Source organism: Cornus florida, unplaced genomic scaffold, assembly GCF_030987335.1.
Source record: "Cornus florida cultivar Cherokee Brave unplaced genomic scaffold, ASM3098733v1 CherokeeBrave_3.0.0_Hap2_Chr10, whole genome shotgun sequence".
NCBI classification, from domain to species: Eukaryota; Viridiplantae; Streptophyta; class Magnoliopsida; order Cornales; family Cornaceae; genus Cornus; species Cornus florida.
The window spans coordinates 67088325-67113029 of NW_026775580.1; the positions used below are offsets into that span (position 1 = coordinate 67088325).

Genomic DNA, 24705 nt, shown 5'->3' on the forward strand with positions numbered 1-24705 from the left:
GTCGTATCCGACCTAGCTAGCTCAACCACACTAAGGATTCTCCCTAATCCCCTCTAGACCACACTAACACCATGGACCACTAGGTGCTTCCTAGGCGTCCGGTTTTCGCAACACTTTTCAAAAAAAACTTTTCCCCAAAACAATTCCATTTGTTTATAAACAAACTTTTCCCTTTTTCACATCATGCTTCCAAATGCTAAATTCAACAACTAAATCCCATACATTCCATCTACATCACAATCACATTATTTAGGGAAATTCTAACATTTATTTTCATAATTCCAACATTACTTTTCTTAACAGTTAAAAATCATGGGGCATCTAAAATAACAATACTAAGCATGGATCTTTACCACCAAGTATATAATCATAATCATAGGTTCAATTAACACATATAATACATCTATCACCTTAATTACATACAATCACAACAACATAGGCAAAATTGCTAAAATTAAACATGCTTAGAATCAAATTAAAGGGAAAAACTTACAAAAGATCAAAGAAAACATGAATTAGAGCACCCCTACCTCTAAATTGAAGAAAAGTCCCAAATTTACACCCCAAGCCCTAGAAATTCGAAATCTCCAAAGGTGGCCAAACGGAGATTGGCTCTGATCAAAACGATGGCCTCGAGGAGCTTTCCGACTTGCCGCAAACGACATCAAAAATCTCTCAAAGATGAGGGGGAAATCAAGTCTTAAAACTTGAAGGAAAAGAAAGAAAAAGAAAGATAAATGAGAGGGGAATAGAGATTCACGTAGAAAGAGATAGATTGAAGGCCAAAATGGCCTTATGGCCATAAAAAAAATAAAAACAATGGTGGGTCTCACCCTTTAATAAAAAATCTTTTTTCCCTTTTTTTTTTTTTTTTAATTTCCACCACACACACACACACATATATATTTTTACAATTTAACTACAAGCACTTAACAACATAAATTCACATAAAATGCACTAAATAAACATGCATGAAATGAAATAGACTTGTGACGCAACCCTTGTATACAATAATTCCGGTAATGTGTCCCACTCGGGACTTTCCGGTCCGAAAAATGAAAAAATGCTGAAATAGCCACCAATACATTTCCAAGATTTCTGAACTCAAAGAAATGTTCCAAACAACTCTCGGGCACACCCGGCACACCCCACGGTGTCCGGCACGCAAAACGAGAAAAGACGAAAATACCCTCGAAAATAAAAAAATTTCAGAAATTAAAAAATGACAAAATTTAGGAATATTACAAAGACGATGGTGGTGGTGCTCGAAGGTGGTGGCGATGGAAGGCGATAGTGATGGTGGTGGAAGGTGGTGGCGGTGGTGGAATGTAACGATGGTGAAAGGCGGTGGCGGTGGTGGTTGTAAAAAGTGGTTGGCGGCGGTGGTTGTGGCAAAGGAAGGTGGTGTCAGTGGTGAAAGGCGATGGTGGTGAAAAGTGTTGGGCGGTGGTGAAAGTCGGTGGCGGTGGAAGGCGGTGGTTGTGGTGGAAGTCGATGGTGGTGAAAGACGGAGGTGGTTGTGGTGGAAGGTAGTAGTGGTTTTTAGACTTGGAACATGAGGGATTTTTGGGAAGTTGATTTTTCTAAAAAAATTACTTAGGAATGGAATGGTCATTCCCATTTTAAATTGCATACCAAACAAATAAATTATTGAAATGTGCATTCCATTTCATTCCTGCACATCAAACGTAGCATAAGGGATATGAGATTCATTGAGTTCAAATACTCAGACTTCTCATTAAAGGCACAATGGAAGCGATTATAAAATTTCAGGAACGTAACCATATGATATTTCACCAAATCAATAACTGGAGTATTTGTAAAAGATTTCATACCTTTGGACGATTGATTAATCGTCAACACTCCGAGAATAATAGTGAATTAGATTGGTTTTCCTTTATCCTTTAAAATCAGTAAACCTTCACCTCTATATCCCCAGAATACACAGGTTTGTGGAAACCTTATATCTCTCACTCTCGTTATTCTGTATTATGTAAGACTGTGTGTGAATTACAGAATCTCAACCTGAGAGATATATCGTGTATATAGATAAGGCTAAAGATGAGGATCAAAAGGGATTCTTATCTTAGTTCCAATTAGATAAAGATAAAGTTATCTCATAACTTTATCCTATCTAATTAATTACAATAAGCACCACAATAATATTGTAATTGCACTCTAGGATCTAGAAATTACAACAAGGCCCTGTCATACTAAATAACTACATATAAGTTCCTCCACTACCAAATATCCATAAGTAGCCCCAAGGAAAATAAATAATGTCCCACCTAAGGCATGCTTACTTCTTATATTCCTTGAGTAACCAATAAATAAATATTTTTCAAAATAAATATTTTTCTCAATAAATAATAGAAAATTAATTTTAGTAAACATTTTATTAAAATGTCCTGGCCAGTTTCCAGTGATCAAACTTATTAAATTGCACCAAGTGGATATTCTAACTCTTATAGAGTATGGATTCCATGTTGAACATTTGTATTCCCATAACTCCAACATTAGCCACCCAATATACCATGGTATTGACCTTAAAAGATCTCACATGTTGGTAAGTCAAAGGATCAATACTGAAACTTGAGTCCACTAAACCTCTCAGGATTTAGAGCTTAATGTATCTAGTAGATAAGAATCACACCAAAATAATAATATTAATTTGTATGGTGTGATCTTATGGTGATCCAGTTCAGTGTACTCCAAGCAGAGTAACACACTGTCTTAGAGTATAATGCAACTTGAGGACAATAATGCATCTCATACAAATATATGTAAAGCCCAATGCATGAATATCACATTTATTAATAAAATATCAAATTAATAATAAATAATTGGCTTGTAGGGCATATGATCCCAACACTCATAACCTAAAGAAGGAAACTCAGTCCACAGGAATGCCTGAACATGCATAAAGGAACATTTTGCTTTCTTATTACGAGAACTAATAAGCATGCCTACAATTTTAATAGTTCTCTTAGGAAACTGGATTAGGAAATGATCAGGGAAACTATGCCCATATGCTTCATGATAATCCTCTGTAATGAAGATGTACGGAACCTTTTTTTTTTCCCCGGGACTGTAAATGATAGGGGCAAGGGGTGTCAAACCTGGTGATATTCAAGCCCTCTGACCCGAGTGCTAGAAAATGATTAAAAAAAAAGTTGGAGTTACAATGTTTTCAATAAGGTTTACACAGATCATGATAATAGTTCAAGGTTTTCCCATAAACCATTAGGTAGAGTACAACAATTCATCTGCACACAATGGTTCTTTAATGCAAATGAAAAACCAAATTCTCATATTCTCACCTACGCTTTTCTTCATAAAAAGTTTGACACATTTGTCAGTCACTAGTCTCTATAACCATCTAATATTGTAAAACTACAATTAAAGACAGATATTTGAAGGCGGCTGTCTCAAAATTCATAGGTCAATTAAATTTGGCTCCCTTAGCACTCCCTCCTCCATCTCTGCTCTTCTCCTTCTCTCTCTCTCTCTCTCTCTCTCTCTATATATATATATATATATATATATATATATATATATATATATATCTATCTATCTTAGAGAGTGTTCAAACTATTTTGCTTAAAAGGTGCACCAAAAAGATAAAAAAAGCTATATGGAGATGGAAGTGGTGGTACCTGTGCAGGTCATGTATTTTGAGTTCAACAATGTGCGGTCTTTGGCACACTTGAGCGCTCCTTCTTACCCATAACGTTTAGGTGAATGCTATTTTAGCGCCCCAAATAGTCCAAAACATCCCTCTAGGTTTTATCATGTCTTAGATGACTTCGTTATTCAGCAGTCCCCTTGACTGGGAAGAAAAGCTCAGTAGGCCTAAATCATCCAAGGCAAACATCAAGTATGTAGATGATTTTATATTTGATGTCAGTGAAGTATTAGAGAACACTTCTCTCTCAGCAGCAGAACTCTTTGATGGTAGTAAATAAGGCCATTAAAGCCACCACCTCAGTTACTGCTAAAATAACAGAGTAGATGAATCTGCACCAATGTCACATGGTAAAAAGATAATGAGGCTTTCTCACCAAGACAAAAGAAGGGATTTGATCCTTTTGAAACTACAGCTGAAAAGACCTGTAAAAGAACAGAGCATGAAAGAGGAAGAGAAAAAAGTCTGTTTCATCATCGTAGAGTTCACAAGTCACAGAAGGACAAGATCGCTATCTCCTTTAAGAGTTTCCAAGATCCCATGCGAATAAAAAGAACAGCAGCAGCTGCAGAACACAAAACAATCTTCTATTATTCCAAAATCTTCTGTCTTCGACTACTTCCTCCTTGTCTTCTTCGTCTTCAAAAGGGTACAGGAAATGGAGTTTGAAGGACTTTTTCCTGTTTTATAGTGCATCTGAAGGATGAGCAACGAATAAAGATCCTCCGAAGAAATATGAATCTTTGTTCAAAAAACAATAAGATATTAAGAATGCGAGCTTCCAGACATTAGAAGGCACAAATTCAGGGTCCAACTTAAAGAGAAGGGAACCAATTTCGGCTCATGAATAGCATTACACGGTGAACAAGGCAGTTGCAGAGGATTTGAAAAAGAAAACCTTCCTGCCTTTCAAGCAGGGTATATTGGGATGGCTCATTCAATCCTGTTGTCCATGCACTCGCCAAAAGCTTTGGGTTTCCGCATGGATGAATCAGCATGATATGTTCAGATATCAATTTATCTATTTTTGTTGTAAAGATCACTGTTAAATGCATGATGTCAGTCATTCGGGAACTAAACTTGTGTTTTGCTTCCCGAGAAAGAGTGTATTGGAGTAATGGAAATTAAAAGAGAGTCCTGCCAACCAAGTGCTCTCATTAATTTTCATCAGTATGGTAATTGTAAGCTTTTCTCTCTATAGTTCAGTACTATTACAGTGTTAAATTGTGCTTTATTTACTGTTATAAATCTCATACGTTTGATTACTGTTTAAAGCCCATATTGCCCTGTATTAGCTTATTTGTCTGTTTGACTGTTAAAGCTTTGTCACAGAAATACACGGTTTTAGGCACCATAACAAGAATCAAAAGGTCTTAAGAACCCTAAACTGTTTCTTATGGCACAATCTACTTCTGTTCGATGTATCTGTAATATCGTAGGAAAAGACCCTAATAACTATAGTCATACTGCCCACTTTTTAACTTCAGATCCGCCCAATTTTAGCCAAATTGGCGCAGGTATAAACTTTATAATAGATATGGTTAATGATTGGAAATACTCGTTTCAACTTAACCTTGAATCTACAAATTCTCAAATGGAAACCTCATTTGGATAACTCATCCCAAGGACTTAGTAATTTATGAAAGAATTGGGGTAACCAAAGTTCCATAGAATTTGGAGGAAGACGCCTAAAATATTTACTGAAACATTAAATTAAGCAGTGTTATTGGTGAAGAAATTCAGTTTACAAACGAACAACTAGTTCAGTTCGCTAAACTCCAAAAATTGAAAAAAGACGAAATCTACAAGACGTCCAAGTTCTCTATCTTTTCAAAAGTTCTTTTTCATAAATAATATAATTCTGTTCACTGGGTTTAAATTTCCCATAATTATAGCCACAAATCAGAAGTTCTTTTTCATAAATAATATAATTCTGTTAATTGGGTTTAAATTTCCCAGAATTATAGCCACAAATCAATTCTTCAATGTCTTTCAGAAAAACTGAAAAACCATGGAATCATTCTATCTCCAACAAAGATAGATGTTGAACATCATTATTAAAATTCATGATTTTCTTGATGTTATTCAAGATAAAAAGCAGTTACAGAGCTTTTTAGGAATCTTGAATTATGGCCGCAACTTTATTAAAGATTTGTCTCAAAAAGAGCTTCCTTTAATAAAGAAGCTACAGAAAAATAAAGCATTTGACTGGACGGATAACGATATTACTGTTGTCCAACAAATCAAAAGAGATTTGGTCCATATCCTGAAGTTTATTTTTCCCAAAACGGTGATAAACTTATTCTGGAAAGTCTCCGACTTTTGTTGGGGTTATGTGTTAAAAACCATTCCACAAGACAAGTGAAATGAAGCTATTTTCACAAATCATCAAATACAAGCACGCAAAACTCTCTTCCCTAGGGATATTTAAGGTGTAGCACTACAATTAGAATAGTTGGTGCACAAATTCGTGGTCAACTTCTAAAAGATCTTCGTGAAAGTCTATGAGTCCGGCACAACATAAAAATGTACGCTTTGCATTCTAGGCAGTGAGCTCTTTCGATCAACACATCAGATCAATGTATAAGGCTAAGAAGTAGATTTCCAAAGTCCAGGTTATAGTAGCAACTTCATAGCCTATGGTAGAACATGGAACTGTGCGCTCTAAATGCTAAAATAATGGGATTTGTAGTCCTTGTCATGAAGAAATATAGTTTTTACCGACATTACCTGCAATAAACTATGAATGGCACAAAAAAATTTCATGTTGTCCATTGAATTTAATTTTCTTATAGGAAAAGGAAAGTAACATTTTAGAAATGACATTTTTTTTCATATATAAAACATCATATATAACTGAAAGCAATGTAACATGAAACGAAAAATAACATAAAACACCCCGAAATAAACCTATGAAACAAAAAATAACATAAAACACCCCGAAATAAACCTAGTTAAAAGAGTGATTTTATTTTAGAGTCGCATAATGAACACAAGTGTAACATTGCTTCAGAAAAAATGAAATGGCACAGAACTCTCCCAACCAACAAAAACTATTGAGATCAGTTGTAGGGTCACAGATAATTGTACAAAGTTCGCAAGTCAAATACCAAACTCTCAGTCGAAGTTATCAATTCTGATTGGAGTGATGTCATCTGCGACCTTGAAGTGTCCCACTACACGTGCAAAGAAAACCATTTGTTGTTCCAGTGTGAACTTAATGTTTTCAGCCTGTGTATTACAATTTGATCAATGCTAACTGTTTTCCAAGAAAAAACAGATTCATTAATAATTATAGAATTCCACATACCTTGCGAAAGCCATGTTGCTCTCCTTCATACTCCACAAGAGCAACAGGCAAACCCTTTTCTTTCAATGCCAAGTAGATTTTCTGAGCTTGACCAGGGGGTACAACCTGCAACATGTGGACAAGATTTTCATACTCATTATTTGAGAATATTGAAATTCAGAATTATCAGGACATCATAAACTTGTAAGGGAGAGGGAGGGAACTAATGCTACTTAAAAAATCACATTAACATAATCTAACCATGGGCCGTAGTCTAGTGGTACTCCTCACCTTCCAAATTAGAAGGTCGAGGGCTCAAGTCCACATAGGAGCAAAGTGGGTGTGTGAGTTTCTTGCCAAGGTAATATATATATATATATATATATAATCTAAAAAGAGTTTGAAGCTCAAGGTGTACAATATAGACCACACAGGAATATTTCATACTCTTGTCAATGTCAGATCATGTTGACACTGGCATCACAGAGGAAACATAAGAGTCCATGTGACCTAGATCAAAATTCATGGGTATTGTTTACAACCCATAACAGCTCCCATTTAAGCCTGGAAGACTTGCTCCTTTCTTTTTCACAAAGACACAACAAATAACACCACCGATAGACCTTCTTTGACGCAGTCCTACATCATTCATTACTTGTTTTTAAGAAGCTCTTTCAGGGGGACAAAGAAAAAAAGAAAAGAATGAAGTAGGAAACAAGAAAATAAAGGAGCAGGAAATTTCTGATCTCCATTGTCGTAAATTGATCAATAACAAATGAAAGAAAAACAAAGAGAAAAACATAAAACAATGTTGTCCTTGCCTTATCCTCCAATCCTTGGAACAGAATTATGGGGCAAGAAAATTTATCGACAAAGTTGATGGGTGACCTCTGAAAGTAATCATTTTCACTTCCTGCAATGTGTCAAAAGATTATCTATCACAACACTATATTGAACAAACAAATTAAGTAACGCTTGCACAAAAAGGTAATTTAATCATTACCAACAAGATTATCGATATAATGAGATTCGAACTTAGGAATTTCTGCTCGCAACAATTTTAAGTCAGCTACCTGTTCATTGACCAACAAGATACGAAAAGAAATTGTCAGTTTACGATTTCCTTGAAATTCAAATAGATTGTTCTATTAAGTATGAAATCAAGGTGCAGCCTAGGATTGAGTTCTGAAATTAGTAACAAAGAAGCCATGAGGTGGTTCTTTGCAAGGAGTTATGAAGATTGAATCATTCTTAACGATAAACATTTAGTTTTGATGACCGAATGGCAATAGAGAGTTCTCAGTATTAGAAATGAGGCAGTAATTGGGAAAGGAAATGCATTCTAGTAAGCAAGCCAGGCCATTTGCCATCATTTGGTAGCTTTGGGAAAATTAGGTGTCTATTTTAGGAGCCCCAATGGGGTACCCTTTCTGAATATTATAATTCCATTTTCACATCATACATTTTTTTAAGACTCCACAGACAGTACATCCTTCATATATAAGGAGTATCATCATGCATATTTCCCTGAAAGTTCATGAAGGGGATGTAGTAATATCTCCTATGGGCAACACTCATTTTCTTTTCTAAGAAGCAAATAATTTACAAAAGCACTACAACTCATCAGCATACACTTGATTTCTGCACATATTATATGAACAAATCCACTGTAATTTTCGTTCCTTTTTCTCCATGTTTTCTCCAACTAATACCAATAGCTTGTAACAATCCTGAAGAAAATCCTCACTAAAAGCTAAAAAATGCACAAAATTGATATCACCAGGCAAAAAGAAATGCTCATGAAACCAATCTGTAAGTAGGCATGATATTCAATTGAGGATAAGATCAGGGACTCACACCATACAAAGAAGCTCCAGCCTTGAATATATCTCTAAAAGCAAGAGCAGCTAATGTTGTGTACCCACCAGCAGAGCCCCCAGTAATGCATAATCGTTCTCCATCTACTTTTCCGCTCTCTACCTGGGAAGCCAAACACATATTACCACATTCGGAACAATGTTTTTGTACATCCATCCATCATAATCTTGAGAGTTCAGAAATATTTGAATTATATTTACCAAAAACTTAGCACAATTGCAACAGTCATTAACATCAACAATTCCCCAACGCCCCAAAAGCCTTTCTCGATATTCTCTGCCATAACCTTCAATACAGTACCAAGTTAACCTTAGCAGAGGATATAGGAGGCTAAAATACAAATTAAATGAGATACTATATAATAGTTTATGACAACTAGAAGGGTCCAACACATTTGTGAAACAAAACCAAAGGAAAGTTTTAGCTGCAAATAAGTAAAACCTGGAGTTTAGACCAATAAAACAGCAGTGTTGTTTTACCGACCCCATAACTAGGCAACAATCAGATCCTATGAAGAATAAATTCATATATATATAAAGGACATACAAAGGTTAAGGACATACCAGTGCTTCCACCATAATTAACATCCACAAATGCCCAACCTCGACTAGTCCAATACTGGATACTAAGATTTAAGATTCCACGGGTTTCACAAGTAGGCCCTCCTACAATATGCATGCAATTAAAAAATCATTATATCTATAATTCAAAAAGGATGTATAAAGTAATCAATAGTGATGACACGACAAGTCCAGGAACAGCTTCATTTTTTAATAAAACCAAGCAACTAAATAGTTCCACTTTTTCAACTACAACCCATTAACGCTGCAACAAGAAACTAAACTAATTAAACTTTTCCACTGCAATGTTGTTCCAAATATAGACAATAGCAACATTTTCCGAGCAGCTATACACTTTTTATAGCACCTCGTCTGTGTACGACTGCACTTCTGACAATAATATCTGACTTGATTTAATACGTAACATTACAAAATGCATTCAGATGGATACCATGTCGGCATGTCCATAATATGGAAGCACCAAAAAAAATGCACAAGCTGTGGAAAACCAGGACACTAGATGGAGCTTCCATGTAATAGTAACATTCCCATATAACCCCCATCCCCTCCCTGCCGAAAGGAAAATAACAAAAGTTAAAACCATTATTGCTATTAATTTGGCCTGGATTATATACCAAACATTCCATAAATCTTCCAATGCACAATTCAACTCATTTCAAGGTAAATCGTGTGTCTTTGATTCACTTTGCTTTATTACTTTGTGGTTTGGATTATTAGATTAGATTATGATTTGCATAATTATGATAATTAATTGATTTAAATTTGTTAAAATCGAAATTAAGTAAAAGTGAAAACATAATGAAATATTTAAAAGACCGGTTCACCCCTTAGGTCTAGTCGGGACTAGCCCATACTCTCACATCAAATCCTTGGGTTACAGTCCTATATTTCTCAAATGTTTGTGTTAATCTTTAGAAAGATGCTCCTTCAAACCCTTTCTTCTTGTGCACTGCCATAAGTAGGCACTCATGTGTCAAGCTCAAATGGTTATTTGGGCGCAGGTAGAGGTAAACTACCGATCACATATCATAAAATACCAAAACCACACGTAGAGACATTAATAGGATAAAAGGTACTCGAGAACAATCAAAGAATATTGAATTGTCAAGTAACTGCAGCGATGGCAGGATACATTTGATATGCATTTGTCAAAATTGATAAATGAACATTATAGATTCAACAGGATCAATCTTAGTTAACAAAGTAACCAAAAGTACCATGGCTTTCCAATAGTAGTGGAGGTTTCTCTTCAGGACTAGCTTGATAAATTGGGTTGGTTGGTGGATAAAAGTATGCATAGGCAATTTGACCTGGAACCTCTGTAGGAAATTCAATTAATTCTGGCGAGCTACAGTATGATTTATACTTTGAACTATCAGGTGAAGACGACCAAATAATCTTGAAATCAACTGCTTTTAGTCTCTGGTCATCTAAAGTCACCTGCTAACACAACAAAGGAATATTGAGAAACACAAGTAATGTTACAGCAGGAACACTTTGTATTACCATTTCAAAGAATTTATGAGAATTAAAATAAAAAATAAAAAAACAATTTCCAAATATGAGGAGGAGGCAGCACCTTAGCTATTGAAAAAGGATGAACTGCAGATGCTCCCTCAATGTACAGACAATCAGATCCCAGGGTCTGCATACACAAATAAATATTCACATCATAAAAGACCATCACCACATTACCAACGAGAGACATTTTGAATCACTGAATCAATTGAGGATAAAGTTCTTGAAGATACAATATTATTTATATCTGTGAAAGAAATATCAATTAGAGATGGCGTGCTCCAAACATCATCCAAAACTCCGAGAAATGACCTCCCGTTTTGCCTGCCATCATCCATAACTTTGATTGAATTAAAAGGTTTTCAAATAGAACTGCAACTAAATCCCAAATGAGGAAAAGGTTAATGCATACAATAACAATGTGGAGGCAATATATTTCTAAGTCACCTGTAACTGCAAGCGATCAAGTTCTTTTGTTCATAATTTGGAATAAATTCATAAGAGTTCATGCCAAACATCCATAATGGTCTTGTAAACTCAGCATCACACGAATAAATTGGCAGCACCTTATTATCAGACTCAATCTGTTGCAAAAGAATAAATTTAATAAATTATCAATTCAAGTGGCCTCATAATAGAGAAAAGAAAGAAAAAAATTATGCTTGACCAAACAATGCTGAAGCAACATGGGGCTGTGCAAGCAAAACTACTACTCCCTCTCTAAATAAGAGCAAGAAAACAATATGCAACTTCTATAAACATTGTAATGTTTACCTCTTCCTAGGTGTGGTAGTTTCTTTCTCCTTGGACATATACGGGGACCTTTCTTCAGATGCCATAAAATTGTAAATTTTATTACTTCATAGGGTGTCATAATCTGTAACGTCGTTATCAATTGGATAGTCCACCGCTCATATATAGGAGCATTATTCTAAGTTTTTCCAACCAGTAGTAGCACAAATTCCATAGAAGATAATTGCAAACTCATAGAAAAAGAATTTAGATATTTCAGCAAGGAATGCTTATGGCTGTTTTTGTTCAGCCTAATGTCTCTTTAATCAGATCAAATATATCAGAAACTATCCAAGTATTACATCATAACATAGTAGGCGACTTTACATGAATTTCATGAGTTATGAAATAGAGTATAAGGGACAAAGAATAAGAGTTTTCATAAGGTTATCAATGCATGGACTGCAAACAAGAATGCCAAATGTACCATGTCATATATGTTTGACAAATGCATATGCAATCATATACATGACAAAAAACCTGGACTTAATAGTCAAAAGATATAATATCGGTATCTCAGTCTAATACAACCACCCAAAATGAAGAAGTATGAAGTTACCCATTTATGGAGATTCCAAAACCCATTGTTTCTGTCAGTGATGAAGAATAGTTCCCCTGCAGTAACAAATATAGCAAATCAATGCATGTGAAATTTGAAGCCACCCGGAGTTTGTGCCCCCAATTAATAATGTATACATACTTGTAAAGATTTCATAATGACTTGATCATCATATATGACTCATTGCCATACTATGAGAAAAATAAAAAGGCAACATGATGGAATCCTAAAAAATGCAAGAGGAGCTTGACCTAATTCAAGTTATTCAACAGCACAAACTGGAAGCCCCAATTTCATCCTAGAAAATGCAAGAGGAGCTCGGGCTAATACCATAGCACAAATTGGTAACCCCAATTTCATTACAAAACGTATCACTATTTACCTAATAATGGCTGTGACAATATTGAAGGCTTGATAACAAGGGCTGGTCTGCATCATTGCATGTTTTGGAATGAAAATGGAATTTGTTTACACAGAAAAATGCAGAACCCAAAAAAGAGCACCTTCCATGTTTACTGAAAATCTTCCATAGTTTGACATTTTAAAATCAGATGATATATTTGAGGGGTTCAACTTCAATTTTAATATAATTAATCAGAATCAAACTATTTATAAGACCACTTACTATCATATTACTCAATCAGATGTACATTTTTATAATTACAAAATGCATTCAAAAAATAGAACCTTATATAACATAGTGTGAAACAAAATGTCGTCCATTACTCGTGTGTTACATTGATGTTATCAGAGAATTAATTGAAAGCTGAATATATATATATACGCATACACACACAAATACAAATATATCTTCATTTATATCCGTCTATAAAAAAGGTGAAACCACGCGGACTGGGAAGCAACACCCTCCACCCCATTTTGCCCTTGTATTTTTTAGATTACAGACATGCCATTGTAAACCTTCCTTCACTCTTAAACCTCGGGTTTCCACAAATTAAGTAGTTGCTACTCCTTTATTCATTTACCTATATAAGAAGAGATGTATGGTCAAGGGAAATGACACCCACTTCCAACAAGAGGCCTTAGTTTTAAAAAGATTTCATCAAGTTAGTAAATTAATTAAAAGAGAAAGAAAGAATTACCTTTAGATGACCACTTGGGTTCAGTTGGAGATTCAACAAGTGTATGATCACCGCCAGCAACACAGATGCGTTTGTAAACATCTCTGCACAGTAGCATTACAAAGTAATGAAAATTAAAGGAATTTAGGTACATAAAAAAAAGTCTAAGGAAAACATAAAATCTTATTCCGATCCAAAAGTAAACATAACATTATGCAACTCTTTTATAAGAATTTTAGGCGAGTCCAGGCATGTCCGAATTGGGTAAGTACCCACTGAAAGAGGGCTTCCCTCCAGGTCTGATTCTCCTCGAGGGGTTGTTTGTGGGGGAAGCACTAATTAGCTTGAATGGAAAGTCCAAAGGATAAAATCTCGCTCACAACCTCAGCTTTTTTTAGAGAATGCCACTCCTCTATCATAGGCTTGTAGCTCAGCAGTCCGGTGGGCTGTAGGCTAAAGTAACTATAGGTGCTGAACAAGCAAGCTGGAGATGTTGGAGAGCATCCGTGTTAGAAAATACATCACACCACAAGGTCAATAGAGAATTGGATAAATTAAACCATGAGCCATAGAAACCAATTTGTACAGCAATGAGAATGAGCGACAGGGTTACAGTGTGACAAGGATGAAGAAAACCAAGAAATAAAAGGAATGATGACGGAGAGAGAAAACACATGTATGTAGTGTAAAATGCAGGAAAAAATCATGTAGCCAACCACAAATTATTGGGATCGGGTTCTTGGTGAGCTGTATCAAGGGACAGCAGCAACTGGTGAAGGGGGGTACAGTCACTAAGTTTAGACACCTATGTGGTGGAATAAACAACTGAATTTTGAGTCCTCACAGCAATTTCCAACATATCTAAAATTTTCATTGCAAAATAATGAAACTATTAAACTACCAAGAAAAAAGATAATTGGAGAGGGAGAGAGAGAATGGACAGCTGTCATGGTTAGGGAACAAACTTGAACAATTTCACACTCCCGAGTATTTTTCCTATTCATAACAACCCCCTAGGAAGCATAGACATTCCTAAGAAATCAAAGAATCCATGTCAGACATGCCAAAAGACGTGCCGGTTTTTTTAAGAAAAATTATCTAATTGTAGGACACACTGCGGACACAACACCAACACGCCATGGACACGTGTCTAGCACACGTCACATTGTTAGAGAGTTTTAAAAAGAAAGATGGGTTAAAGTGTAAATATAATTTCTTTGAACATTTTTAATAATATGGTTGTGGAGTCAATTCTTTAAGCAATGAACTAATTATTTTTGTATCACATAAATAATTATGATTTGTGAAGTTTTCACCTTAGGTTGATGAAAAAAAATATTACTATTCAAATACCGGTTCCCATATATAAAAAGATATATTTATTAGTGGTTGTGTCATTGCCGTGACGCCGTGTCATCCCTGTGTCCGTGTTTCTTAGACAACCCATTTGTATGAATGAAAATTAAACAAACAAAACATCAAGTAAGCAAAGAAGAATTTACTTTTGTTGCAAAGATGATAATAATTATAAATGAATACACAGTGGACAGGACAAAGACAATGCGAGCTGTATAAGAAATGAGGAATCATACTCACCCATTCTCAGATATATAGCCAACCCAAAGCTCTGATTTATCCCACGGCATGTTAGGGTGACTCCACTCAATCCACGCAATACGTTCTCCTTTGGGGTCCAAACGTGGGAAGGCATAGAAGTCGTTGCCTCCAACTAATACTTTTGGTTCTGCATGATACATGGAGTAAGTCTTATGATCCCAATAAGAAAAGATAATAACCTCCTCCCTTGTCAGGTAATGACAAAACAGAAGTAATGAAGACAAGCAGAGCACTTAAACAATCCAAATCCCTCAATAATTTAATTATGATATGTGTAATCCCTAGTAAATATTCTCCCAACAAATCTAAAACTAGCACATACACATTTGTAGACACACAACAACAACAGTAACAACAAACACCACCAAGCCTTTTTACCAACTACTTGGGGTCCGCTAACTTGAAGACACACAGAAGAGTAATATATTGTTAATTACATATTCTTACCTTGGATATCCTCATTGCTGAGGTCCACTGAAGCAATAGTAGTGATTGGATTTTGACTGCTTTCGCGATGATCTATCAAGATTGAAGCATAAATACACAAATTAATGGTACAAACATGCATTGCAACCTCAACTTATATAACTGCACCTCATAAGCCCTCGATGGACTAACATTATATTATCAATCTTTTTTTTTTTTTCCAGTAACTAACATTATATTATCAATCTACCTTCTCTTACAGTAATATAACGGTTGAAGCGCAAATCAAAAACTCCATCTGCGTAACACATTCTCGGTCCGCCATAATCTGCTGTAAGTGGCACTGGAGAATAATCTGCAAGGTACAGAAAACTACTTCATTTGAACTTTAAAGTTCCAAATAAATTCCAGCAAGCCAAATTTTAATTCGGTTACTAAATTTTCTTCAACTTAAATGAAATCAATTTAACTTAAATGAAATCAATTGTCGCTAGCATAAAATTCTGAGACAATGAATTTAATGTTGGAGCATAGATCAAGAATTAGAAGATTCAACATATGTTCATTTGAAGTGCAATACAAGTGATAAGATAGTAAGCAGTTAGAGATTAACCTCTAGATACAATTGACTGTTTGTATAGTCTTTGATCTTTGTAATTCGAGAAAATTAGAGTGTCCCCTGAAATCCTGAATGCACCACCTCCATATTCTTGAGCCACTGTTCGCACCGCAAACTCTTTCGGCGTAACATCGATTGGTTCATCCCCTGGTTTCTCTGGTTCTTTAACAAGAACTACTCGTCTGAACTTATCCATACAAATTAAGAAAATGTCATATATAGAGTCACTTTTTTAGAATTTTTTTGGGATTTTGAGAAAGATGATTGGTGTTGGAGGCATATATGTATATACATACCCTGATTCGGTGGGGCGAGATTCGAGCCAAAATAGGCGGCCATGGCCGTCTACGGCGGTGCCGTCGAGACCCTTCTCGCCGCCGGAGACAACATCGGCGGTTATAGGGGACTTCCAAGAACCGTATGGTGCAGTGAGCTTCTCTCCAGTTGCTTCAGTTGATTGTTCGACAGTTGAAGCCATTCTCTGCCAGTGCCAGTGAGACGATGACCGAGACGACGTCGTTGACTACTTGACTAGTTGGAGGGAGCGAGTGAAACTGGCTATGACCAAGACCAATAGTTGCATTTAAGTAGTGGTTTTTGATATATATATTGGTTACAGATACAGACATACAGTGATGGGGATAAGAATCCAAAGATGGTGAGCAGCTAATAATATATTTTTTCTTTTCTTGGATGATTTAATGAGTGAATGGCAGACTCTCACACGCAACAAAATTATATCCTATTTTGTCGTGGATAAGATATTCCAAAATCACTGTCATCGGTATGTAAAATAAATAAAATAATCCGAAGAGCAATGGAAATGCTAAAATCAGACCATGAATGTGGATTTATTTTCTTTTGTTTAAGTCTCTATTGTATTTATAGAATCTTCTCATGCTTGTTAGATGTAATCATATGTCATTAGTATGTTCAGCTAATAAGCAAATAAAAAAAAATTTCAACCTATTCATTAGACATAACAATGACATGTTATGTCTAGCTCATTCAATATCTTCAGAAAAATTCACCAATTTCATATGAAAATACTGTTATTAGGGGTTTCTCGTATTACAACAATTGAGGGTTCGTGCAGAGGAGAACGCTGTTTGCATGTTGTGTGGTTTGAAGCTGTGTCTCAATAATGACAATGTTACATGTTGTCATTAGCCAGGAATAATTGTTGGTAAGGGAATAATTGATGCTGCTGTAGAAATCATCGCAGCTGACTGTTCTCCAGTTATGAAGATGCAGATGGTTGAAGCTCGCAAGAATTTTTGAGGATTATCCATGAGATCACTTGCCTGTGCTCCCCCATTTGCAATTCTGTTGTACGGCCATCCTAGTAACTCAGTTCACCTGATTCAGTATGTGCACAAGGCGTATACCATTAATCATACCTCATTACTTTTCTGCAGCATGCTCTATCACACGATCATCATCATCATCATCGTCATCATCATCATCATTCCATATCACATTTGCTTCATGTAAGGGCGGATCCAGGATTGTTGATGGGGGTGGGCTAATTTAGGATTGGGCTAATTTTGGGTGGGCTAAATTTTTTTTTTTTTTTTTGGGCTGGGCTGAAAGTAGTGTAGTAAAAAAAAAAAAAAAAAAATTTTGGGGTGGGCTGAAGCCCACCTTCGCCCACCCCTCCCTCCGGCCTTGGCTTCATGGCACGATGGGATCGCAAAAATGATTTTAAAAAACAATCACAAAATTGATTTGAAAAAAATCAATATGCAACAAAAAAGCTATGGCAGATTAATCCACCTATGGAGTGTGAAGCTGAGTACAAACATACAAAAAGATTCCGCTCACCATTTTGAAGTCTTGAAGTTCAGTGCATTGTTAAAATGTAAAGTAGTGATGTTATACAACTGCTTGTGGTTATATTTAAACAACCATCAAGTCACTACACTTGAAAAAATAGCTGGTGCAGGGGTCAGTAAGCAATGCCGATATGTATCAAACAATTGTAGACCGCTAATGCCATTCAGGAATCACTAACCAGAAGTACCGTCACCTCCAAAGGCCGTCTCGAGATATGCAGTATTGATAAGATGGTTAATGTCACCCCATATTTTTACGATCCACTCCTCGCCAGATAGGTGAAATATGTTCACAGATGCATTCAGCACCTTCCCCTGCAATTTCTCTGTTGGAGCAGCTCGCTTGTGAAGTGCTCGCAAGACTCCACCATGAGTAACCACTACCACCCGCTCCCCTGCAAAGAAAAATATGCAAAGAGATTGGAAAGGAAAAACTAAAATGGAGACAAAAATTAAAAGCACCATTTGAACTTGTGATCATGCATGGAACAGACTTGTGACAACCACATGCGTAAAAGAAATTTCTCAGGTGCATAATATGAAAATACCCCGTGTTCCAAACCAAATGACCAGAATCTCAACTCATTCTATGATTTAAACGATCAAAGATATGTGATTCATTTGAATGATAGAGAACACTTAAACTAGTCATGACCCAAACCAAGAACTTTTGTCCACGGGCATGCCTGAACATGCATAAAGGAACATTTCGCTTTCTTATTCTGAGAACTAATATGCATTCTGACAATATTAATAGTTTTCTTAGGAAAAATGGATCCGGAGATGATTAGGGAAAGTATACCTATATGCTTCATACCAATCCTCTGCAACGAAGACGTGCCGCGTTGATATAGTTGATCAAGACTTTCTCCACCACCCTGAAAATGATTTAAAACAGGTGAACTGAAATGTATTCAATACAGTAATATAGTTAAAAGGTTTTCATATAAACCATTAGTAGAGAGTATAACTATTCATCTGCACATAGTGGTTCTTAAATGCAAATGAAAAACCAAAAATCCCCAAAAGAGAGAAGGAAACAAAATCCAAGAGAGTTCTTGCACTACTAAGTAACACCATAGCAGAACGAAGATCAAGTATGCACTACTAGCTACTCCACCAATAGCCTTGTACTAAAGTGCACATGAACTATGAATTTACATCTGCACATAGTGATCTCGCATGCATTCGCTATAAATTCTAAATTTCCCCATGAGGCTTTCCAAGATGGAATTTTCAACCTTTAAGAATTTTTTTAATGAATTTAATTCTCATCATAAATACATAAACTAGCAAAAGCAAGAAAATTTCAGTAAAAGCATCAAAGTCGCAACTTCAACCAACTGCTTACTGGTATTTCTTGATCTGTCCTGAAAGATATACATGCTTCAAAAGCATTTGGCTTAATCTCAGCTGCTTCTTTCAATACAAAACCTTGAAGATCTCCAAGATGTCTTTCCCTCAGGTCTGGATCTTGAACAACCTGAAACAAAATATGCAATTAATAAATAGGACTTATACAGTTGCAAAATTAGTGTAAACACATAGTCATATTGGTTTCCTAAAAAAATCAAAAGGTAAATGTAGCTAAATCTAGAACTCCAATCTCATAGAGAAGTATCTAGCACATTCCTGCGTTGACAAAATGCTCCTATAGTTTGATCCTCCTTCAAATGTCATTTGTTTGGTAATTCTTCATTGGTCCAGTTCTCTGTGGGTGTCTGTGTGTGTGAAGGAGAGATGTATACTAAACATATGAAATCCACCTTCACAGAAATATTTCCTATTTAATAAATTGCACACTGTCATCTCAGCAACCACACTTGGCACCTTCATCCTTGTTTAAACTTTAACCTCTCAATCTTCACTTTGAAACAATGCATCAAATTTCTGAAATTTTGAATATTTTATCTCAAAAATTCAGTTAAGAGTGTATCAAGTTGACTCAGCTGCTTCCCCAAAGCATATTTGAACTGATAGGTATAATAGATGTAGAAAAACAATATTTTCTCTAAAAGAATATAAGAAAGTATTCATCATTGGCCAAAAATAATATAATTAAAACAATGATGATATATAAAAAGCTAAAGTATAATAAACCAAGATGAAGGAATGCTTCAACAGCACATTTCAAAACAAAAATTTACACGATATCATTTGTAATCCTTAATTATAATCTAAGATTTCGATCATGTTCAGTTGGCAAGAAAAACAAACCTAACAGATGTGAAACATGGAATTTCTATTTTCTTAGTTCTGCTATGAGATTTGTAACAGGCAGCACATTGTTCATCAGAATCGATGACAAAAGAGGGCTAGGTGAACCATGGAAAACGTTTCTTCATGAATCATACCTCAGGAACACCACATTTACTTGCTATGATACAAGCAGTCTCATGAGCACGCTTCAAATCAGACGAGTACACGGCAGAAATTGTGGTCTCCTTAGAGAGTCTATCAGCCACCTTCAAAGCAAACAGAAGCTTCAGCAAACGGTTTTTTATGATTTGGATTAATGATCCAAGCAATCTTAACTTACTTTAACTGCTTGCTGTCTCCCAACTTCATTCAATTCAACATCGAGGTGTCCCTGATTAATGGTCATGGTTCCAAAGAGGCACATAAAACACATAATACATCGAATAGAATCATGCCTGGTAATAGGCCCATAGGTACAAAATACAGCACATTATGGATGTGGTCGCAGGTCATACCAGAAACAATAGACTATGAAATAACAGAATACTTCATGATCATATAATTCTGACCATGGTACTAGTTTACAAATTACAAGTATCGATATGCATCCTACAGGACCACTGGTAACGTTGTGATTATACTAAGTATCTGTTCAGCAAGTAAGAACTTCTAAAAGGGATAGGGTTACATAAAAAGGATGACTACATCAATTGGTAAAATACTAAAATCTATCATCATGCATCACACCAACTAAGGACACAACAAATTGTTTGCCAGTGTTGTTAGTGCAAGCACTGCATGGTTGAATTACCATTGCGGCATTGCCAAGCCTGGGAAAATAAAATGCTTCACCATAAACACCTCTCATCGTTTTAAGCAAATTTTAGGACAGTTCTCAAAGACGGAGCATATCTGCAATGATTCTCATGAAACACAAAAAGGGGCCAGGATATGGAAGCTAATGAAAAATACTAATTTGTTAAATGAACTTGATTTGTTAAAAAGGAAGAAGGGATTGAAAATTGCAGTATGCCCACGAGAATAAGGTGAAAGGAGAAACAGAGATAATTGGAAGATCATAGTAGATTTTCATACACAGAATTTAACAAAAGGATGTCACATGAATGGTAATACAGAAATGTAGATAATAAAACTAATGATCTAGTAGATATTCAGCAGAGACAGTACTGCTCCAAGGCTTAATAAGTAGAAGTAGAGGAAACATTAAGGATAGTTAACCGAAGATGGGTGGTTTGACATAGAAACTATTTTAGTGAAATATTTGGCTACCATGCTCGTCTTTTTGGAAGCGAAATATGCTATGCTTTTACTCCAAAAAGCAAGAAACACTCTTCCGGAATGATAAATAGGCTATTCATCTGACTTTCATTCACAAAATCTAATTCAACTTTTCATTTTTCCTACTGTGTCGTTTTTACTCTCCAATTGACAAACTACATTACCAAAATCAACCAATCTGGTTTAAAATCTGGTATATTCCTCCTTCTATTGTTGTTATTTGAGGTCCAACCAGTCTTTTGTTAGACAAAAAAATATATGAACAGTTCCACATAATTCCTATATTGCACATATATATAATATTTTATACCAAATGGTCAATCTGAACTTCACATCAAGAACTAACTTAGCTCTACCATTATTTAGAACTTAGAAGTGCCATCAAGAACTATATTAGCCCTACAATTACTTAGAAGGCCCATATGCGCCATGCACAAGCAAGATTTTGACTGCTTCACATTACATTTACACCTTTTAACAATGAAGCCCTAGTGACATGAAGAATAAAGAGGCCCATTTTAAATTATGAATTTCACCACTAATTGGTGACTAAAAATTAGTGAAATTTCACCATTACAGTGGCGAATTCCACCATTTAAAGCATAAAAAATAGTGAAATTTCACTATTACAGTGAAGAATTCCACCATTTAAAGAGTTGAAATTTCAAAGTAAATGTGGTGGAGTTGTTCAACGGAAAGTACAGCAAAAATAGTTAATAATAAAACTCCTTCGGCTAATTCTTTATGTCTAACTTATTGGCCAGTATATCATTGTTCTTTTGATTAAAAAGTAGAGGAGGGCTCTCTCTCATCATAAACAAATAATATGTGTGTGAATGTGTGTAGAGAGAGACCTGAATTCTTCCATCAACATTCCACGCTGTTTCTCCATGACGCACTACGATGATCTCGGCATAATCAGGAGCCATCGCAGCATCACTGTACATAATAATGATATTCACAAGACATATATATATATATATATGTATATGACCATTTAGATGCAATACAAACATGGGTTATATATAATACAGTAGCATCAATGGTATGATTAATTAAAAACAGGACAGGTACAGTACAGATACCTTGAATCAGACTTGGCAATGGTTGGCTCCTCCATGTTGAAGAGGGCAATGAGTGGAGCGGCCCAAAGTTTTACGTTCCAGATATATATATATACACAGTACCATTTATATATAATATATACTCCAAATGCGGCTTTTGTACGCTAAAGAGTGGCGGGCTGGGATTCGATTCTCGGTACGGGAAAGCATCACCACTTGTAGTTCAATTTGGGCAGCCCAGCCCAAATTGAATCCCAACTTTGAACGAATCTGGGCCCATATTACTTTGTTCATCATGTCAGCTTAGGTGCGACGGGTTGTCCGAGTGATAAAGGGTCAGACCTTAAATCCCCAACTAATACATAACTCTCTCTAATCATTGCGAGGTAAAAAAAAATAGAAAAAGATTATGTGACAATTTAATCATATAATGCAATGGATGACACATACACTTGACCTTATTCACTATATTAAATAAATTAAAATTTTAATTTGTTAAATTACTAGGTTAGAGGAATAGGTCTAAATAAGATTACTTCATTATATCGGTATTTTTAATAGTAAAATATTAATTTACTTGACAAATCGATATGTTGACTAAGGTGTGAATACTTTATGACAAATTAGGTTCACTAAATCTATAGCTGGTGTGGGGCTTACCACATGACGAGCCCACACGTTCTACATCTGCGGGTTTGCCATAATTGACTAGCCTTGTTAATTTTATTTATTATTCCATCCATTTCAAAATAATTATCAATTTTCTTTTCAATTTTTTAACTTTTTTATTTATTTATTATTAATATTTTTTGGTCCCAAATAAGTGTTCACTTTACTTTTTCAAACAATATATTTTACATCTTTCCATATATGTCTTTTGAGTTTAAAATATCAAATTTTAATATTCAAAATTTAAAGGACAAGTTAGTAATTTTTCAGACAGACAATGTATGTCCCACATGTCCTCTTAAAAATTACTATTTTCCATAAGTGACACTTAAGTTGGTACGAAGGGACTATTATTATTACAACATATATATAAGTATATAAAAAAATAATACTCTGTCTCAAAAACAATATCCTTTTCTCTTTTTTTTTTGGGTCCCAAAATAATTATCCACTTTTCTTTTTCAAATAATATATTTTACATATTTCCATATATGTCGTTGGAGTTTAAAATTTCAAACTTGAATATTCAAAATTTAAAAGGGCAAGTTAGTAACTTTTCAAGGGAACAATACATGGCCCACATGTCCCCTTAATAATTTTTACTCCTAAAAAATGACGTTCTTTTTTTGTTAGAGAGACTATAAAAAAAATGGTCAGTCACTAAAAATGGGCATTCCCTTCCATAGCCACCACAGTGGATAGCCAAAAGACAAGACCTTGTGGACAGGGACAAACCTAATGCATTGATGGGGCAATTGCCCCCTTGATTTTTTTATTTAATAATAAGTTATCCTTATTATTTTGGTTTTTAAATTATATACCCATGAAATATTACTATTGCACCTCTTAAAATTATTAAAAATTTCATTATTGCCCCCTAAATTTATTTTTTAAGAATTTGCTCTTCTTAATTTGGGTTTTTCAATTATGTACCATGAAATATTATTACAATCCCTCTAAAATTACTAAAAAATTCATTATTGTCCCCTACCTAATTTTATGGGTGCATCTCTGCTTGTGGGCATCCTTTACTCGTGTCCCTTGGTCTACTTACTCTTCAACAGGGTAAAAATAGCATAGCTCTTATTGTTGCTATTAAAGAATTTTAAATCCGTTCCTTCTGAACGTAACTTGTGATTAATGTATAATCTCATAAAATAAGTTTTGAGTTGGCTTATTGGATGAGAGTTTTATATCTCATGTTGAGTTGAGTTAGATTTTAACTAGGGTGGCAAAATGAGTCAAAAACCATCAACTCGTCCATATCCGCCTGTTTTTTAATGGCTACGGATGAACCATATTTAAGATGTGTCAAAAATGGGTTGAATAATTTTTAACCACTTAATTTGAGGATCAAGATGGGTTGGATATGGTTACCTATATTCAACCCATATTTCACCCATCACATAATATATACACAACATATAATGTTTATGATATATATATATATATATATATATATATATATATATTGTGGTGGAAAAAAAAATTAAAAAGGTGAATTTTCTTAGTGGTGGGACCCACCACCAAGATTTTTATTGGCCATTAGACCATTATTTGGTCTCATTCTCTCCCTTTCTCCTCGGCAACCCG

The 24705-nt window shown here is 35.2% G+C and overlaps 2 protein-coding genes across 2 annotated transcripts; both read right to left on the reverse strand.

Annotated features, from left to right (window-relative positions):
* Positions 1-6630: 6630 nt before the first annotated feature.
* On the reverse strand, positions 6631-16713 carry LOC132280128 (uncharacterized). Its single transcript, XM_059782250.1, has 18 exons — positions 16343-16713; positions 16041-16228; positions 15678-15782; positions 15449-15520; positions 14981-15128; positions 13406-13488; positions 12303-12358; positions 11399-11535; positions 11185-11275; positions 11013-11078; positions 10651-10873; positions 9416-9517; positions 9053-9138; positions 8832-8954; positions 7978-8047; positions 7796-7887; positions 6996-7100; positions 6631-6916 (listed from the first exon to the last, which is right to left on the reverse strand). Exons 1-18 carry the CDS (start codon positions 16522-16524, stop codon positions 6803-6805), a joined length of 2043 nt encoding a protein of 680 aa, XP_059638233.1. The 5' UTR covers positions 16525-16713; the 3' UTR covers positions 6631-6802.
* Positions 16714-17651: 938 nt separating this feature from the next.
* LOC132280130 (phosphoglycerate mutase-like protein 4) lies at positions 17652-22556 on the reverse strand. Its single transcript, XM_059782252.1, has 7 exons — positions 22465-22556; positions 22234-22318; positions 20421-20471; positions 20236-20346; positions 19233-19364; positions 18684-18759; positions 17652-18276 (listed from the first exon to the last, which is right to left on the reverse strand). Exons 1-7 carry the CDS (start codon positions 22497-22499, stop codon positions 18056-18058), a joined length of 711 nt encoding a protein of 236 aa, XP_059638235.1. The 5' UTR covers positions 22500-22556; the 3' UTR covers positions 17652-18055.
* Between the last annotated feature and the right edge of the window lie 2149 nt (positions 22557-24705).